At 44.7% G+C, this 17,724-nt stretch overlaps 4 protein-coding genes across 4 annotated transcripts; 1 reads left to right on the top strand and 3 right to left on the bottom strand.

Moving 5' to 3' along the window:
* Window positions 1-681: 681 nt before the first annotated feature.
* On the top strand, window positions 682-16,053 carry LOC120452398 (paired box pox-meso protein). The gene is made up of 2 exons (XM_039636616.1): window positions 682-1,361; window positions 14,053-16,053. The coding sequence occupies exons 1-2, from the start codon at window positions 1,352-1,354 to the stop codon at window positions 15,156-15,158; spliced, it is 1,116 nt and encodes a 371-aa protein (XP_039492550.1). The 5' UTR covers window positions 682-1,351; the 3' UTR covers window positions 15,159-16,053.
* Window positions 9,671-10,457, bottom strand: LOC120452400 (vegetative cell wall protein gp1). The gene is made up of 3 exons (XM_039636618.1): window positions 10,303-10,457; window positions 10,163-10,250; window positions 9,671-10,109 (listed from the first exon to the last, which is right to left on the bottom strand). The coding sequence occupies exons 1-3, from the start codon at window positions 10,402-10,404 to the stop codon at window positions 9,811-9,813; spliced, it is 489 nt and encodes a 162-aa protein (XP_039492552.1). The 5' UTR covers window positions 10,405-10,457; the 3' UTR covers window positions 9,671-9,810.
* On the bottom strand, window positions 10,397-13,017 carry LOC120452397 (odorant receptor 85a). The gene is made up of 4 exons (XM_039636615.1): window positions 12,237-13,017; window positions 11,819-12,176; window positions 10,723-11,752; window positions 10,397-10,438 (listed from the first exon to the last, which is right to left on the bottom strand). The coding sequence occupies exons 1-3, from the start codon at window positions 12,995-12,997 to the stop codon at window positions 11,678-11,680; spliced, it is 1,194 nt and encodes a 397-aa protein (XP_039492549.1). The 5' UTR covers window positions 12,998-13,017; the 3' UTR covers window positions 10,397-10,438; window positions 10,723-11,677.
* On the bottom strand, window positions 15,756-17,334 carry LOC120452399 (high affinity copper uptake protein 1). Its single transcript, XM_039636617.2, has 2 exons — window positions 17,128-17,334; window positions 15,756-16,543 (listed from the first exon to the last, which is right to left on the bottom strand). Exons 1-2 carry the CDS (start codon window positions 17,197-17,199, stop codon window positions 16,079-16,081), a joined length of 537 nt encoding a protein of 178 aa, XP_039492551.1. The 5' UTR covers window positions 17,200-17,334; the 3' UTR covers window positions 15,756-16,078.
* Window positions 17,335-17,724: the final 390 nt, after the last annotated feature.

The following is a 17,724-nucleotide window of genomic DNA, read 5'->3' as shown; positions in this document are numbered from 1 at the left end:
GTGGAGGAGGATCGAGTTAGCTTACTTCATTATCAACCAGGATGGCCTGAAACCTCATACTAAAACTAAAACATATTATGATATATACTGAATAAATGTTGTATATAAACCATAACTTACTGATGTAACAAACTATGTATTTATTAACTTCTTCTAAACTTTTGAAATGCAAAAAATCTCATTTATAGGAGCCCTTTAATTAAAGGAGTGTCTGAAAAGAATGTTCTTAAATATTTATGTATGTAGATGAGATGAGAACTGAGGTTACGGGAGCCTTTAATCTTCTGGTCTTACCCTCAATGCTCTGCCTGCGCTCCTGATCGCCGAAAGACATTCTTCATTTTTGTTATTTGCCCGGGGTCCAACAACAAACGCACACCAGTGCACGATCATCGCCATTAAAACCCACATATACGGTCGACCGACCGCCCCTTCCTCTCACGGATGAGTGTGTGTGTGTGCGCCGGGGAGAGGCCGGAGAGTGAGCAAAAGAGAGAGCGAGATCTTGGGATGCTGCGTCGACGCGGTGCCTTCCACTTCCACTTGAGTCTGTAGATGTGGATGTGATTGTGACTGTGACTGCGACTGCGACTGTGGAGGTGATGGTCGATGTGTTCGTGGACGTGGATGGTGGGCGATCTTGATCGGCAGCGCCGCGGGCAGCGTTAGTCGCAGCAGACACGGGTGACGAGCAGCAACGATCGTTTTTGGAGAGCGCGCCAGGGTTTCCCGATCCAAACCGTTCCCAACCGATACGCAACGACCCGATACGGTAGAGCAAAAAGGCCAGCGGAAGATTAAAAAGGCGCGCGCACGGATCAGTGAATGCTGCTTAAATCGGTTCAATTGCAAGACATCGATCGCACGGGAGGTCCGCCTGCGGAGTCCAAAGTAAACCGACATAATCCCCAAAATCAAAGCATAACAAACCCATTGTAGTGTCATTAAGTGTGTGTAGTTCCCGCTTCCCCAATAAGGTGTGATAAGTGCGTGATAATTTTCGAGCCAACCTAGTCGAGAGCGATCGTTTTGGCCCGAAAATGTGCTAATCAGATCTCAGTCTTGGTTCACGGCATAGGCATCGTAGGCATCGCAGGCACCGCAGCCCGATGCTGCCCCGCACAACTGGCGCCAATTTGTATACAAATTTCATGCCTTAATTGAATCTCACATTATAGCCAAGTGCGAAAAGTTAACGACTAGCTAACCAGCGACAATCCGCAGCAAAGCAGAGCGCAACTATCCCAGCGAATCCAATTGGAGAAAGTTCCACGGCGGAGTTGGCGGAAAGCAGACTTAGGTGGCGACAATTGCAATTCTGGAGTTCTTCAATCAACTGCCATCGGCCGAAATGGACCCAGGTTGGTCTTAATCCATACTTCTCAAAGTTATATACCCCGGAGTTGCTTACCACACAAAATGGATCGATCCATCGACATTTTTGAGGTGCCGACGGCATTGGGGTTCTTTAAAAAGTTAATTAGCTGTTTATGAATATATTTTGATTAAAATTAACAAAAAAACAAGAATATGTACCTTGTAGCAATAAGGAAACGATGCAATACATTCGAGTGTAGCACTTTATTTATCCTTCAGATTGACTTCCTTGACAATTTTACCCTGTTCACTTAGCCCACTTAAATACGCCACTCAAGTGTTTTGCCAATAAAGCCCTCTTGACCGAGCCTCCAGCCAAGTCCTTATCCAGATACCCTAACACCATCGATCGGTAGACCATCTTCTCTTTTTTTTTTGGGCCAAGACAAGAGGCAGGTGTTGGCTTTTGATTTTCGTTTCAAAAGGCTGCCGTCGCTTTGCGCATGATCGACAGCCTCGCGGTAGCCGCGGCAGTTGTTTGGCTTTCGATGATGTCGCCGACATCTGCACACGTACCCGATCCCAAAACCCAAAATCCCAAATCCAAAACCCATAACCCCAATCCCATCGAAACCCAGGCAGAAACTCCGGAGCCAGGGCTCCTAATTTAACTAATGATCGTTGTAATGTTTGTGCCTTTGTCGTGCGGTCTTCACTTTTGGCTCCAAGTGTCCGTGTCTCTGTTTGTCCATGTGCTTTGGGCCAAAAACAAAATGCGAGTGCAAGACATGGCCTTATGCCCGAAAACTACGCTACCCAAGTGTGTAAAGATTTGACCAGTTGTTGGCGGTGGGATCTATTGACAAACATGTGCGCAATCGAATAATTTGGCATGCGTCGATTTACTTTTACAAATTTCCCATTGCTTAGATCATCTTTCGAAATAATAAGCAAATTATTTTTAATTTCTTTGAGTGACATGCGAGTATGCCTATTGATAATCCCTTTTAATGGAATTCCTCTTAAGTTTTCAAGTATTTATTGGTTTGGCTAAGCCTTTATATGGCTAAGTATCAGAAGGACATTCGAATATATCTTTCCATTTGGCCGTGCAGAATGAAGTTATGAGTCGGCTAGCAGGCTCCGCACTTTGGTCCATTAATGACTTGCTTTCAATGTTGTGACATTATGTTTGTACGCCAGCATTGTTTGCTCAGTCGGAAACGTCGAATAAGATATAGACGCCGATGCAGACCCATGCTCATGCCCATGCCCAAACCCATTCCCAAACCCATTCCCAAACCCATTCCCAAACCCATACCCAAACCCAAGCCCAGACTCAGACTCTAGACCAGAGGTGCAGAAATGCGTGACTAACGGCCACCGGTAGCCATCTACTTCGGTAGCTAAACATGAAAAGCCCACCAGACGCGGGCCGCAAGTGCAAGATGTTAAAATCACAGAAGGAGGGGGCAGTAAAACAAAAGGCGCAGACGACGATGGCCACGAAAGGCAGGCAAACACTTGAGATCCGAGGAGGAAAACGTCGCGTCAATGTGTACACGCCTTAATGGAAGAGTCTATATGGTATCGGAGTAGCTGAGCTGACCAGGAGCTGCGACTGCGGGAGGATGCGGCGGGTAGTGATCAGAAAGCCCGACCAGCAGCTTCCTCCCGTGGATACCGACGATTGCGCGAACCGGGTTTGGGAAAACGCTTCACTGCCTCGGCTTGATTGTGTGGCGTCGTTTCCCCTGAGTTCTTTAATTAAATCACATCCCCGTCCACTGATGCGGAACTTTCATTAAGCGCATTGGCAGTTATTTTGGGCATTGCTCGGGTGCTTGGCAAGCTTAAGTTGCACTAAATAAGTTTTGTTTTTGATTAAAACCTCCAAAACTCTTTGGAAAACCTCAGTTAGATTGTTCAGAACAATCGTACACTATAGGATATACTTTACGTAGTAATAAGTTAGGTTCCCCTTACAGATCAGTTGACATTTCCTCCCTTTTGGGCTGTGGACATCTCCCCATGGATCCACAACCTCTGACATCTGACAAGTGTACTTCATGTTCTTGGGAGTAAACTCAGCTCATTACCATAAATTTAATGAGTTTCTAATCGTTAGGGGGCACGTGTTTGAGCCAGTTCATTCCGGGATAATGAATGCGATCGCATCAATAAGCGGGCGGCTAACATCTGGTTCTAACCCCCAACCCCCAACCCCTAACCTCTAGCCCCTAACCCCTTGATGGCCTGTGTCAAGTCCCACGGGGGCGATGGCTACCCAAAACCGGAACTGTCGCAAGCATTCAAACTCCATTTCTCAGTTTCGAATTTGGTCGAGTCCTGGGATAAGCGCTGTGAAACTAGCTATTTTCCAGCTAACTCTGGTTTATATGGAATGTTAAGTGATTTAGCTAAAGCAAATTTAAAGTTTGGTTTTGTCATAAAAGAACTATTTATTGGTTCTCTTAACTGGCAGTAATTATATTTTTTTTTCCAAAGAAAGTCAGTTTACTGTCGAAAGACAATACCAATTATTTTAAAATGTTTAGCTATCTTACGCCAGTGCCGCAGTGAGCTTCTTCAGCCGAATCCCTAGTGGGCAGGATGGGGGAGTGGGAGTGAGCTGGTGCACATGTGGTTAGATTTATATGCATCTCGCGGCTGTCAGCGAAGGGCGTTGCACATTGCTCGAGTGCCGGCGAACCCGAACTGCAGCGGAGTTGTCGGTTCTAGTACATTGCCAATGATTGGTCGGATGCGTTGGATCTCTGGGCTGTGGAGCTGTAGAGCTGTGGAACTGTGCGGCTGTGGGACGGGATCGGAACTCTGGCCATGGGTTTTGCATCGACATCGAGCACATTTCGGCTACGCACTCGCATTGTGCGCATTCCTGGTACGCGTAATTGAAGTCGCCGCGGCATCTTTCCTCTGGTATTCTTTTGTTTCTTTTTTTTCGGCTGGGCCGCACCCCTTTCGAGTTCCTCGAGCTCGCAGCTAGAGCCGTCATATTTGCTAGCCTCCTCCAACTGGCCCCCATCTACCCGGTTTCCAAGGGGGGCGGCATGAAGGAGCTAGTGCGTCGCTATCTTGGCGGTGGCTGCCGTGATTTATGGACTCATTAATTTCTGTTGACAGACAATGCTGTTGACGCCGCAGGAATCTATTTAGCTTTATGTACTTTTATGTACCCACTTGCTGGGGCGCCTATCTTATGGGCTCCATTTATAATTCGAGGCGCTTGCACTTGATCTTAAATCGGAAGTACAATAGGAGACGGCAATCTAGATTAAGTCACTCTAAAACTTCGCCAGTTGCGAAGTATTAAACTTATTTGGGGAATGTAAGGAGCAGTAAAGAGTTGCATTTCTCCGTCTGGTTGAAAGCAGATTCGATCGAAGTTAAGTAAACATAAAGCGATGCCAATCACGACTCTTTTCCATTGATAACACTTGGATTTGAACTCTGCAGCAGATTAAAAGGGAAAATGGCATTGCCAGCAGATCAAAGTGACAGACGTGTAGAGTGGCTTCCTCTTTCTCTTGGCGCGACGATTCTGTGAAATTTACTGATAAATAAAAGCGATTGTGCGGCAAATTGTGCAACGCTCCGAATGCAAAATTGTCGACAAGCTCGCTCGTAGTTAGTGTACAACCAAATAAAAAAAAAATTAAAAACCCAACTATTTATAAGTCGACGAGGATCGCAACAATGTGGGCAACCAACTGAAGAGTGAAAATGCGAGCAGTGTACAAGGGGCGGGCCACATGGCGTATACGCGACGCGTTGGCTGAGCCTCAGCTCAAGTCAACTGAGTTGTTAAATTAATTTTTTCTGCATGCCGAATGCATATAAATTTGTATAGGCTGCAAGCAACCAGCGGCGGAATTAAGAAAATAAACATATGAAGGCATCTCCCCATCGCGACGGCGCTCCGTCAATCAACCTGCTGGGTCTTCCGAAGGAGAAGGAACCGCTTGCCAAGACCCAAGATTTATGGGAACACCACGCAGTCGAAAATGCATTCGCACATATTGTGCAGTTATGAGAGGGGAAATCCAATTTGCCATGCATCTATATCTATACACCCTTCCAAGATTACCAGGATATCTCACATCCATTTCAAGGTACTCTTAAAAGCTCATTACTTTCGAGATTCGAATTTAAGGAAGTGTTCTAGTCGCTTAAACTGAATGTGATTTTTCCTGGAACTGTACCATACAAAGGAATATATTTGATGTGCCAATAAACTAAATTTTTCGCATAAATGTGTTAATTTTGGCTTTAGAAAAATCTGAATCTTTAACAAAATGCTGATTTGGTAACAGAAATGTATTTTTTCGTTTATTATTGTTTACTATTCCTACTACAGAGTATCTTGTAGTTGACTTCAACACTCTACAACTGATTTGGGGATGTCTTTTGATCGAATCAAACACCAGACCAGAAGGCCCCAAAATTGTATTGCCCTGAATATCAAAAACATCATTTCATGCCAAATTTATATTCAATTCGGGCCCAACGAACTAAATATAAGTATCCAAATTGGCAGCCATTTTGGTATTTTATTATTTATATTATTTGTTTGCAGTTAATGTTGTGAATATTCAGACAATTACTCAACGTTTTCTGAGATTTAATACAATTTAGTGGACCATTTTCGCAGAACGCATCGCTTAGTGTGAAAACGTGTTAATTGACGGCTCGCTTATTAATTAAAATGAAATTTAAATGGCATTTTTATTTTCTACAAACAAAAGTCGCATAGGCGTGATAAGTATTATTGTCATCATCGAAGCCTGCTAAAATTTCGCCTATGCACTCGAATCCAATGTTATAAATCATACAATGTATTTTTACGACCGCATAACAAAACGTCTTATCAGCTTGAAATGTTTGAATTTGTTAAATTCAATTAGGCAGAAAATAAGTTCATTGCCTCTTGACATTTGACATGTTCCCAGCGTTCAAGTTTCTGAAATAATCACCCAGTCGATCGAATGCAGTTCAATCAAAGTATTTTTTATTGCAATGTTAGTGGCAACTTATCAGGCAGACAAGGCAAATATATTGTATGTATATATTTTCACCACTGATAAGAATGAATTATGTACATATGTATATGTTCCTGTGACAGTCCTATAATAAATCCATAAATGAAGCTTGCAACAAAGTACAAGTACCTACAAATGCTTTTTCACTTTACTATTTATCGTTTTAGCCATTGGTTCAGATGAATAAGAAATTCAAATTTTCTCATTAAATTACCAGTGCATTTACTTTTTAATAGATTTTGATTAGCCAGCAAATATACTACAACTAAATATATACATACATACATATATACATATGTCGCTATCATTATTTTCCATCTTTTTCGTCCATTTTGTTTAGCAAAATATTATTTTTAATTAGTTCTAGTTAGTTAACATTCGTTAATTGCTCCTGTAATTGGATTTACGCGCATCAGTGGCTTTTGTGAATACTTTAATGATATTTTAATAAATTATAAAAAACTTAAGCTGCAGTATGTGCAACTTTAATTACCGTCGGCGAACTTTTGACGAAAGGGCAAGTGTTAAAAAATTTCCAAGAACAAGAACCAGAAATACAAAAAGACGAAAAAAAAACTCCCACAAACATACGGACATTAAAGCCGACATTTCTTTCTGGACTGCGTTTGTAATTTGCTGATCGTTGGCAGAGTTCCAGTCGAAACAGTGGTCGCCATTGTATTCGGCAATTTCCCAGAATTTATGAATTATAATTTTGCCGTATAGACAATTTTAATAGAGCCTTTAATGGCATACTGAAAGCGGGGAAAGGGCCTCAAAAACGGCAGCCGCACCAGGAACAATAAAATCACAGATCAAAATCGATGGGCTCGGAATAAAATGTTAGAAATCAATATTCTTCTATATTCCTTTAAAACGAGATATGATCTTCAAATATTTTTTAAAGTATAACGGCTGTTTTAGGATCTAACCAAGCTAGATCTAACGATCCATATATCCCAGCATTTCTCTGTGTCTTTTGGGATCTCGAACCGGGCGTGATGAACTCAGTAAAAGTGTACGATTTCAAAGCAAACACAGCCATTTGTAAGCCATTTGTACCGAAACACACAGATACAGAAGCGTCGGCTACCGAATCCGTTTCCAATTTCCGTCGGGGATGCGAAAGGACTACGAGTCCCGAGACTAAAATCCATGGGCAAATATTTACCGATCAGACATCAGACAAAAGCAGTCTCCGTCTCCATTTCGTTGCAGAGTTTATGATTTTTTAAGCTGTTTGCCCGACCTCTTCACAATTCCATAGCTGTTTGCCTTTCATTAACAGAAGCTGCTCAGATCGGCTTGGATCAGCTTGGATTTGCTTGGATCGGCTAGGAACGGGCCCAGTTTCCAGTGTGTTTGCCTTGATTAAGCTCTGACTAGCGGAAAGTCAAGGAGTCGGAGAGCCAGGAAGGATCCTTATTAGAGCTAAAGTAGCCCAGCCAGCTTGATCAATGCCAGGCAGCAGGCGTAACTCAAAATTAAATAAACAGAATCTGGCTCTTAGCGTTCGAAGGTTCTCCCGGAGGCAAACAAACAATCCAAACAAACTCGAAACGCGACGGCGACCAGGGTAGCACCTAACACACTGCTCCTCTGATCGTGACCGACACTGGGCATTCGAACATCCATATACCATATATCCATCCATACATCCATATACCCATCTACACGAAGGGTGTATATATGCGTTTGCCCACCTCCACTGCCACACCGGTGGCATGTTTGCACCTTTAATAAGACCAACAATCAGTGCCGACGCATCGCCCAAGTGGCCATGCAGATGGGTCAACGAAATGTTGCACTTGTGATCCCTCAAAAAGGGGCTCGAAGTTCTGACCAAATTGAATGGAAACTAAAGACCCACGGGGAACTCGAAAAGTGAATTGGTGGAGAGGCTAATAGCTGCGTAGATAAACTACGAATCAAGTCGTTACCGATCCTAAATAATTTGCACAGACTTGGCAATCCGAAAGTATGATTTTTAAAAATAAAACTGATGTTTGATGTTTTCCCTCGATATGGCTCATAATTGTCGTGTCCAACATAGAAAATCAATCAAATTCGCTTTGGACACTGGGCACGTTGCAAAGTGTTTGCTCTTGACTCATCTCATCGATGGGATCGAGGGGGGAATCGCTGTGCTGCTCTAATAGGAATTACGTGACTAATTTGCATGTGGCGGGGGCATTTTATTCTCGCCGGATGTCGATTGGCTGCCATAAATCACAAGTGAGAGACTTACTCACATCTCTGATGATGACTACTGGAGGGCGAAGTAAGTCGAAGGACTATCACTGGGATGTTTCCCAAATCAGGCAGCTCACCAACCGATAGCAGATTCAATTAATTTTCCAATTTTTCGGTTAGGCGGATGTTTGATTCTTATCGGTAGCATAGCGCACATATCATAATTGATCCCCAAGTGCTCAACTTTGGCTGCCATTAATCTTTGGTAATTGCCCAAATTTGATGTCATGCGTATTTGAAAAGCCATTAAAACGAAGCAGCTATCTTCAAACAGGAAAATCCAAGCAGGAAAATAAGAGGAGAAAACAAGAGCGTCGATCTTTGTCAGCGACAACTAGAAAGTATTTGTTCAGACAAATTTATGGACGCTTAGCGCAAAAGTCAAGCACTCGGAGATAATGTTCTTGAAGGGACAAACAAATTGCAGCCAACATTGGGCATATTTCGAATATTTTCAACGACGAACGCAGTGATTGAAAAAATACTGAACAGAAGAAAACGAACATCTGAACTAAAGGAAGCTTAGGTTTGGAGTATATAAGTATCTTTGTTTATAATAAGGTAACGATTTAGATACCGATTCATTTTATTCATTGTATTTATTGTATCTGCGGAAGAAGCTGTGACATGAAGTACGAGTTTCAACTATATTTGTCGCTTCCATGATCTTTGACTCCACTTCATGTCTTCCTGGCTGGCGCTGGATATTGGGGAACTGCACACAGAACATCTCGTCGTGTAACTCAATTCGTAAATAATTAACGATCACGAGATTACAAATGTCAAACAGAATGTCAACTTGGGGATGGCACCCATCCCGTCGAGGGGAGGAACTGGAGCTGCTCCTTTCGCCGCCACAAATCTTAAAAGACAAAAACCACCGACTCGTCGACTTGGCTCCCCAGCCACCAGACTCGACTCGATTCTCAATGCGTGTGGGTCTGTGGCGAGTGCCAGCCGATCTGTTGTGACTTATGTCAAGACAATTGCGTTACAATATTTTGAAGATTCAAAGTGCCTGGGAATGAGAACCGCACAGATTTATGCCTCAAACGAAGTGAACGCTTGTTTTATTCGAGATGGGTTGTTAACCCAGGGGCAAAATGATCGTATACCAAATCCCATTTAATAGCTAGTGTTAGTGAGGTGTTATAAGGTGTGTGTATAAGGATTAATAATTCTATCCACCAGGGACAGCTGTAGGTGGGGCAGCTGTGGGTGGGGCAGGTGTAGGTGGTGCAGCTGTGAGTGGTGAAGCGGTGGGTGGGGCAGCTACTGGAGGTGGCGTCGCAGGTGCCGACGGAGCAGGCGTTTCGGGTGCAACTGGGACTTGAGCTCCTGGAAGCGAGCCAGGCGGAGTTGCGGGTGAACCTGGAGTACTTCCTGGAGCTGCTGCACCTGGCTGCGGAGCTGCAGTGCCTCCATCCGCTGTGGCATTCGGAGCAGCATTAACTATCACCGAGCAGTTACGACAAATCACTGAGAAAAACACACCACAAGGTCATTGAGTTCAAGAAGGCGTCGCAACTTACAATAGTTTTCGTTGTCGGCATCTTCACTATCACTATCACTGTCATAGATTATATCCTCAAGGAGTGTCCACCAGTCGGTATCGCGTTTCTGAAGCATAAATCTATAGTTGTTATCTGTTTAAAGAGTATAGCCAACCTACCGTCTTGACAGAGGTGTTCTCCAAAGACCTAGCCTCGATGCTCAGAAAACTTGACATGAGGCACAAGCCCACTGCGAATAATATATCCCTTCTGGCCGACATCCCGACTTCAACTAGCTAAAGTGGCTGAGAAAACCTACTTATATAGAACCAAAGGCCAATATTTTGTAATATCTACTGACAGTTAGTGTTGAAAAATGTACCTATGCTAATTTATGTTGGGTATTGTGGGGCCTAGACGCGTACTTACTATAACATATTTTTAAAAGCTTAAAAAACTACTTGTATGTACCGGAAATATTTAATAGAAACACTGTGTTTTCAAGTCGAAAAATAAGTTGAAATTTAAAGTTCAGTTTGAAGATTATCTATAAAATAAGTTTACAAATCGTTTAACTTGGTATAATCAGCATTCGTGACCTTTTCTTATGCAGCAACTAACAGTATTCCCCAGTCGATCTCAAGTCGTATCCCATCTATTACAACCACCTTTAATGAGGGGAGATTCCGTCTATTTCGAACAGTTCTCCATATTTATGCAGCTGCACGTTCGCTTTGTCTGGCACTCCAAAACGAGACCGAGTGCGAGTACTAGCTATGATCGAACTGCAATTGACAAGTGCGCAAATCCATAACCATAAACTATGTACACGAAATTCGACACTGTTGGGGATCATTAGCCGCAGATCGTTGGGCTTGGGGGAGTGGGTAAGTGGTGAAGTGGGGGATTGGGATATGATTATTGGGGGGACGATGTCGGGCAACAAGTGGGATGGTAATGCGATATGCGAGCAGCGGGAAAACGAGCTTGTAAGTCGCGAAATGCCCTCCTGAATGGAATGGAATGGAGCACCATCGAGGTCGATATACTCCGTCTCCCGGTTCATTATCGCTCCTTTGTCCGGTTCCTTCCTGATTTCTTGCGATCGCCGCCACGAGTAACCCGGGAGCTCTTTTGTGGCTTTTTATGGCGCTGCACTCTCCAGTACGTGTTGCACTTGGAGTTGCTGTTGTGGAACACGATTCGAAATTAGAAGACGGCGCAGATGTGCAGCAGTGCCTTCAACAGCCCATAATTGTAATGGACCGGACGGCAGTTTCAGACGCGCAGAGAGCTCCAGCGGCAGGTGCCACGAGGAGGAGGAGTCTCCAGATAAGAGGGCTCCCCATTTACCACCGTATAATGGCAAGCTATAATAGTAAAATTGGAGTTCTGCTTTGTTTGCCAGAGATGTTATGTTATGTGAAGGTACAAACAGTTTTTTTTTTTAATTTTTCAGTTTGATCTACAATCACATTTATTGCTTGTTTACTTTGTGTGGTGCACAACTACTCTCTAAAATTGATCTGATTAAATTTGCGAGAATAAGCCGAATTACTCCCTTCTCAATTTCTCGGCCAAGTCCATCTCATTTACAATGGTCACCACTGAGAAAGCGAACTTGGCCATCTGAAAGATTTCATTGACAAGAAAATTGATTATTTTTTATAAATATTCTGTGGATCATTATCTCACCTTTATATTGGTGTTCAGACATATGGGAAAAATTCCGCCAGCAGTGAACAAAATCGACTGCTGCACATTGTGAATGAAGTACAACATCGTGGTTCTGTACCGCCGCTCAGCCCCAATCCACTTGGAATGGAACAGAGTGTTGCTCAGGGATTCGCAATCGCTGCTCAGTTGCTCACAAACATAGCAGAAGGGAAAGGTCTGGGAAAGTATGGCTATGGTGTAGACCCCGGAGACGAAACGCTCCATGACGGTGTTGTAGAACTGCATGGAAACCGCTGCCAGGCCCAAAAGAAGGCCAACGGATAGCAGCTGGATGAACATCGTGGCTGATATCATGGGCCGCAGAGTGTTTCCATACCTAATGAGAACAATAATCTGGATTATCTGGATTTACTAGCCAAGTTCTATGCTGCCTCACTCGACAATTAGCTTGTGATCCTTCACACAGTCCACCAGCTCCGCATAATGTTGGTCGTCTCCCTTTTCAACATCAGTGCGCAGTTCCTTGATTCTCTCACTGAGGAGCTCCATGTGGATCCGCAATATGACCACATATATGATCGGATATACGTCCAAAATGAGGTTGGCCAGAATAATGCCAACCATGGTGATCGACTCAATTGCAGTGGCCAAATAGAAATGCTCGACGGGGTTAACCAGTGGATTATACAAACAGAATGGAGTCTTTCCGATCACCAGAGCTCCCATTAGGGCCATGGATAGGTAGCCGAAGTATATGCCATGGTAGATCACAACAACACGGTTGCATAGGGCCGCAGCTCGGTGCACCTGGACCTTCTCCTCCATCTTGGTGCATCGGATGTCCATTGCGTCCATCATCTTTTGGGCCGTTGAGAATCGCCTCCGCATGAACAACACAATGATGCCCTTCATGATGGAGGCATTGGTGTTGACGGGCACCTGAACATACGTAAACAGATCGGTGGTCGTAAAGTTCTTGAACTCCTTTATTCCAGTCATTATGAGTCCGTAGGGTATGAAGATGAAGACGAGTACTATGACCACCAGTGTCCAAATGTAGTAAAGCCACCAATATGGCTTCGTTCGTGGCGGCAGCCTCCATCCCATTTGATCTATGGATCTGTTTAAGTAGATCAGCGAGTCTCGGGAGCGAAGCAAAGCTCCGAGGACTGGCTCTTGGATGTACTTGAAAATCATATTTTAATGTTTCTTTTGAGGCTTGGATTTCACTTGAACTTTGTCACCTAAAGACTGAAGGCAGGACCTTCACAGTTTGCATTTATACGAGTTGTTTAATTGTCCAATAACTAGTTAGTTATTCACGAAACATACAATTACGGTATTAGCCAATGAATTAAAATGTAAGAATCTCCTTTATTTCGCTGCCTAATTGCAGAGTGTCTTATGGGGTGTGTCTACAAATAAAAATGTTTAGCATACTTTAAATAATTGATGATTGTGGCCACATTGTCTCTTTCGCAGGAATAGATAATTGCTTTATTAATGGTCTTGTGAAAATAGCTTAGACAAATATTGTTTTTTCTGCTGAACTTAAATCATTTTTAGATCCAATCTGGGAAAGCTCAAGAATAGAATGGACCAATGTGCACCTATCCTTAAGTAGTGTTCTATGCGCCAAGGGGAAATCTTTGCGTCATCGCTCAAAGTGCATTTCCGCACGTTCCGGGCATTCAAATTGTGTTTTCCCAGTCACAATCGCGGCACCCACATCCGCAGTTCTGAGAAGCAAATGGTAGCGATTTTCAGCCGAACAAACGGCGGTACCCCGACCCACTCATCTTGGGCTCCCACTCGCCAATCCTTCTCCTCCTCCGCTCCTCCGCACCTCCGCACCTCCGCACCTCCGCACCACCGCACCTCCACATCCCATTCCTAGCCACTCGGCTCACTCCGGCTCACTCATTTGCCACCGAAACTAATTAGACGCAAATGTGCTTTTGTGCGGTTCCCATTCTTTGTTTGCACTCTCTACTGGGAATCGGGAATCGCCTTCGGATGATACTGTTTGCAGCTTATGACAGGAAGAATATATTCTTTATGGACTTTTTGTGGAATACCTCATGCATATGAACAGTTTCCGAAATATGTTTCAAATATGTACGTTACTTAGATAATTGCAAAAATGCATTGATACGCTAAACTCGTTAAAGAGTAGAGTACTTCAATGTCGGTGTCTAGTTATTCCTTGTAATTACCAACTTGACTAATCCGTAACCCCTTTCTCCTTCCAGAGTCCCAGTGTCCGCAATATGGCGAGGTGAACCAGCTGGGCGGCGTCTTCGTCAACGGACGTCCGCTGCCCAATGCGACCAGGATGCGGATCGTGGAGCTGGCCCGTCTGGGCATCCGACCCTGCGATATATCACGCCAGCTGCGAGTTAGTCACGGCTGTGTGTCCAAGATACTGGCCAGGTACCACGAAACGGGCTCCATACTACCCGGTGCAATTGGGGGATCCAAGCCGCGGGTGACCACGCCCAAGGTGGTCAACTACATCAGGGAACTGAAGCAGCGAGATCCCGGCATCTTCGCGTGGGAAATCCGGGACCGTTTGCTCAGCGAGGGCATATGCGACAAAACGAATGTGCCCAGTGTGAGCTCCATCTCGAGGATCCTGCGCAACAAGTTGGGCAGCCTGGGGCACCAGCACACGCCGGGAACGGTGATGGGCAGCGGAAGCAGCAGTGGTGGCGGCAGTGTGTCCAGCAATGGTGGCCAAAACAATGGCACAAGTGCCAGCAACAATATTAATCTGGGAAATCTGGGCAATCCCGGCGGTGGACCACACCATCCGCACCACCATCATCACCATCAGACGGCGGCGGCTGCGGCAAGTGCCCACCATGTGCACGCCCACGCCCATGCCCACGCCCACCTGTACAACTCCATCTACCAGCCGTACAGTGCTGCGGCGGCCTACAGCATGAAGGCGGTGTCCTGCGGAAGTCCATCACCGCCGCAAGGAGCGGGCGGTCAGGGATCAGCGCCGCATCCCCACCAGCTGAGGAGTGTGGCCGCCGCAGCTGCTGCCGCCCACTGGCCCTCCTCCCACTCGGTCAGCGATATCCTGGCCCACCATCAGGCGGTCGCCCTGCGGGCCAGTTGCCAGGTGGGCGTCGGCGTGGGTGGCATGGGCGGCATGGGCAGTACGGTGTCCCCGCTGCCGATGACTCCTTCTCCGGTGGCGGGTACGGCCGGTGGTCAGCCCCTGCTCGACTGCGAGGGTGGAGCAGGACAGCAGTCGCCGTACAACTACTACATGTACTTCCAGAACGGCGGGATGCATCACCACCATCATCACGGCGGAATGATGGCCGCCGGAGCCACGGGCTTATGAGTGCGTGGTGTCTAATCAGCGGATTGGTTGCGGGTTTAGCTACTTTTGATCGCGGTTGTTCAGTCTAGGTTACTCTAGTCTAAGCGCTAGTTAAGGAATGGTCTCACCATGGCGCTTACTTGTCATTCAAAGTTGAACGAAATGTACCAAATGAGTATAAAAAGAATCCATATTTTTTTTATCATTTCCTTGGAAATTATAACACAATTAACTTGTAACTAAGAAGCTCGCCAATATTAGAGTGTTAGCTGAACCCATATAGATAAAGCGGTGTAAGAGGTGATTCATCCCATCTAAAGGTTGGCTTACTTAAACTCCACATTCATAATTAACAATCACAGCTTAAATATTTGCTAACAAGTCTCGAATATAAAATGATAAAGCCTATAAGATATTTCAGAAAGCTTTTGTGTGACAAGTGAGGGACGTGGTAGGTTGGGCCTTTAAATGTGAGTTGTGGGCTGTCAGGACTCAGGCCTGGTACTGTTCGCATTTCATTACGAATTTCATGTAATCCTGGAGATTTAACTAGGCGTTTTTTTTTTGTTTCTTATCGGATTGTTTGTGTTTTGAGTTGGGGTGGTCGAAAATAAAGTGTATTGCTTATACCAATTTATTGTAAAATCAAAAGTATTGAGTGGTACTTCAATGGATTTAGATACTTACGCGTTGTATAGGTTCTTGTTCTCATGACTACTATTTGTACAATATGCTCATTAAGTAAACTAGTTGACTAATTTATGCTACGATTACATCAATTACAATTAAACCAAGTGTAACTATCGAATAAAATTGTATTTTTAGACAATTTGCGTAATTACTTGGGGACGGGAGTGTTTGATGTGTGAACCAAGAACTGATAAGGGCTCAGTTAATAACAATTGCAAGATACAAAAACCAATAAGAGCGTTATCCTGGATCTAAGGACAGCACTCGCTTTCGTCGGGATTCTTCTTGTTCCAGCCGAAGAAGAAGTAACCCAGACCCAAGCCCAGGATCACGGCCAGGCACAGCCAGTAGTTGAAGGTCATGAAGATCAGCATCAGCAGGTAGGAGATGACGATCTGCAGCAGGTTCAGCACGGACTGGACAATATGCGTCGAGGCAAACAGGCGCTGCCAGTAGGTCTGCTCCCTCGGCTCCGCCAGCGGAGTTTCCGAACAACATCCTCCGGCCGCCGGAGCCTCGTTCTTCCTGCGCTGCTCAGTCGCCAGTCGTTCGCTCTCCTTGCGGGCTTCCCGGCGAGCCAGCTGCTGGCGCAGGAACTTGAGGGCCTCGTACAGGAAGGACACCAGGAAGATGGCCAGGGCGGAGAGAACGAACTCAGTCACCGTGGACGCCACCCATCCGCGCCACAATATCCGCTCACAGTGTCCGGCGTGGAACTGAAAGGATAGAAGTGTGGAGGTTTACAAAGAATCTCATAAGATTAGAAAGATGTGCCTCAAATAGCAGCTAAGTACCTTTTACCTCATAACTAATACAAAGATATCAGTACATATACATATATAGCCAATTGAGATAATATCTTAAGTGAACCAGCTTAACATAATGTTTAGCCTTGAAAAAGGGAAGCTTAAACTTACTAGGTAGACATAGACCTTTGAATAAAAAAAACTTTTTTTATAATTCCCTCACAATGGTACAATAAATGCCGATGAATAGAGTACGACACCCTGTTTGAGCATATTCAATTCGTATTTGCTGAGAGCGAATAAAGCGCTAGAGAGCGAATAATTCGTTGTGGTGTCTGGCACATAAACATACTTATACATACTCGTACTAGGTAGCGACTAGCCAGAGAATTCAAATTCCAAGTCGGACCAGATACTCGTAATTACTTGCTCTCCGGACAAATCTCATTCAGCTGAACTGGATGAGTGACTTTTAAATTACAGCATTTAGCACATTGGTAAGTGATTTCGTTTCAAAACTGTGGACGACAGGAGTTGTGTAACTGCGTACTTACCACCATGATCATGGGGCAGGACTTGGCCGTGATGGTGCTCTCATCCGTACCGTGGTCATGATCGTGATCCATTTTGGACTGCTTATTGACACAGATATAGTCAAACAGAAGGCGTGGAAAATCCAACTGGTGGTCGGGGAAGCACAGTGATAAGAGCTAGACCTGCTGAGGTGCTGAGAGCAGAGCGTTGACTGCTTGAAAGCCGCTGCTCGCGAGTGGTTTTTTAAAGAAAATCGCTCCTAATACCCCCGGCGCGTCGATAGGCAAGTGCGCTTATCTATGGGCACTGGGAAAGAGCGTTATCACCCAGTAGCCGCGATACCTACGATAGTGGCCCCTGAATAAGAATGCCAGCCCAGATAAAGCTTTGTTAATAAACATAAATGCATTCAGAGATCTCATTGTTTCAGGGCAAATCAAAAGATATCTTCTAGATATCTTATGGATATGCAGATCTTTATCTCGAGAGATAAAACCCATCATTAATCCTTGGGCTTCCCTTCGATTTGCCATTTAATTTATGGACTGATGGCAAAGATTCGACAATCGATTCGTGTGCAGAATTTATTGCAATTCAGATTATCAATCATGGGCTAA

This window comes from Drosophila santomea, chromosome 3R, assembly GCF_016746245.2.
Source record: "Drosophila santomea strain STO CAGO 1482 chromosome 3R, Prin_Dsan_1.1, whole genome shotgun sequence".
Classification (NCBI taxonomy): Eukaryota; Metazoa; Arthropoda; class Insecta; order Diptera; family Drosophilidae; genus Drosophila; species Drosophila santomea.
Note: the sequence above shows the minus strand (reverse complement) of the source record. Positions and strands in the feature narration are given on the sequence as shown.

Bases quoted from the DNA above. Each gene is read 5' to 3' on its own strand.
- LOC120452400 (XM_039636618.1), bottom strand. From the start codon at position 10,404: ATGTCGGCCAGAAGGGATATATTATTCGCAGTGGGCTTGTGCCTCATG. The intron at 10,251-10,302 runs GTAGGTTGGCTA...TTTATGCTTCAG, and splicing joins AGAACACCTCTGTCAAGACG to AAACGCGATACCGACTGGTG. The intron at 10,110-10,162 runs GTAAGTTGCGAC...TGTTTTTCTCAG, and splicing joins TGCCGACAACGAAAACTATT to TGATTTGTCGTAACTGCTCG.
- LOC120452397 (XM_039636615.1), bottom strand. From the start codon at position 12,997: ATGATTTTCAAGTACATCCAAGAGCCAGTCCTCGGAGCTTTGCTTCGC. The intron at 12,177-12,236 runs GTGAGGCAGCAT...TGTTCTCATTAG, and splicing joins GATCACAAGCTAATTGTCGA to GTATGGAAACACTCTGCGGC. The intron at 11,753-11,818 runs GTGAGATAATGA...GAAATCTTTCAG, and splicing joins GTCTGAACACCAATATAAAG to ATGGCCAAGTTCGCTTTCTC.
- LOC120452399 (XM_039636617.2), bottom strand. From the start codon at position 17,199: ATGGATCACGATCATGACCACGGTACGGATGAGAGCACCATCACGGCC. The intron at 16,544-17,127 runs GTAAGTACGCAG...CTATCCTTTCAG, and splicing joins CCTGCCCCATGATCATGGTG to TTCCACGCCGGACACTGTGA.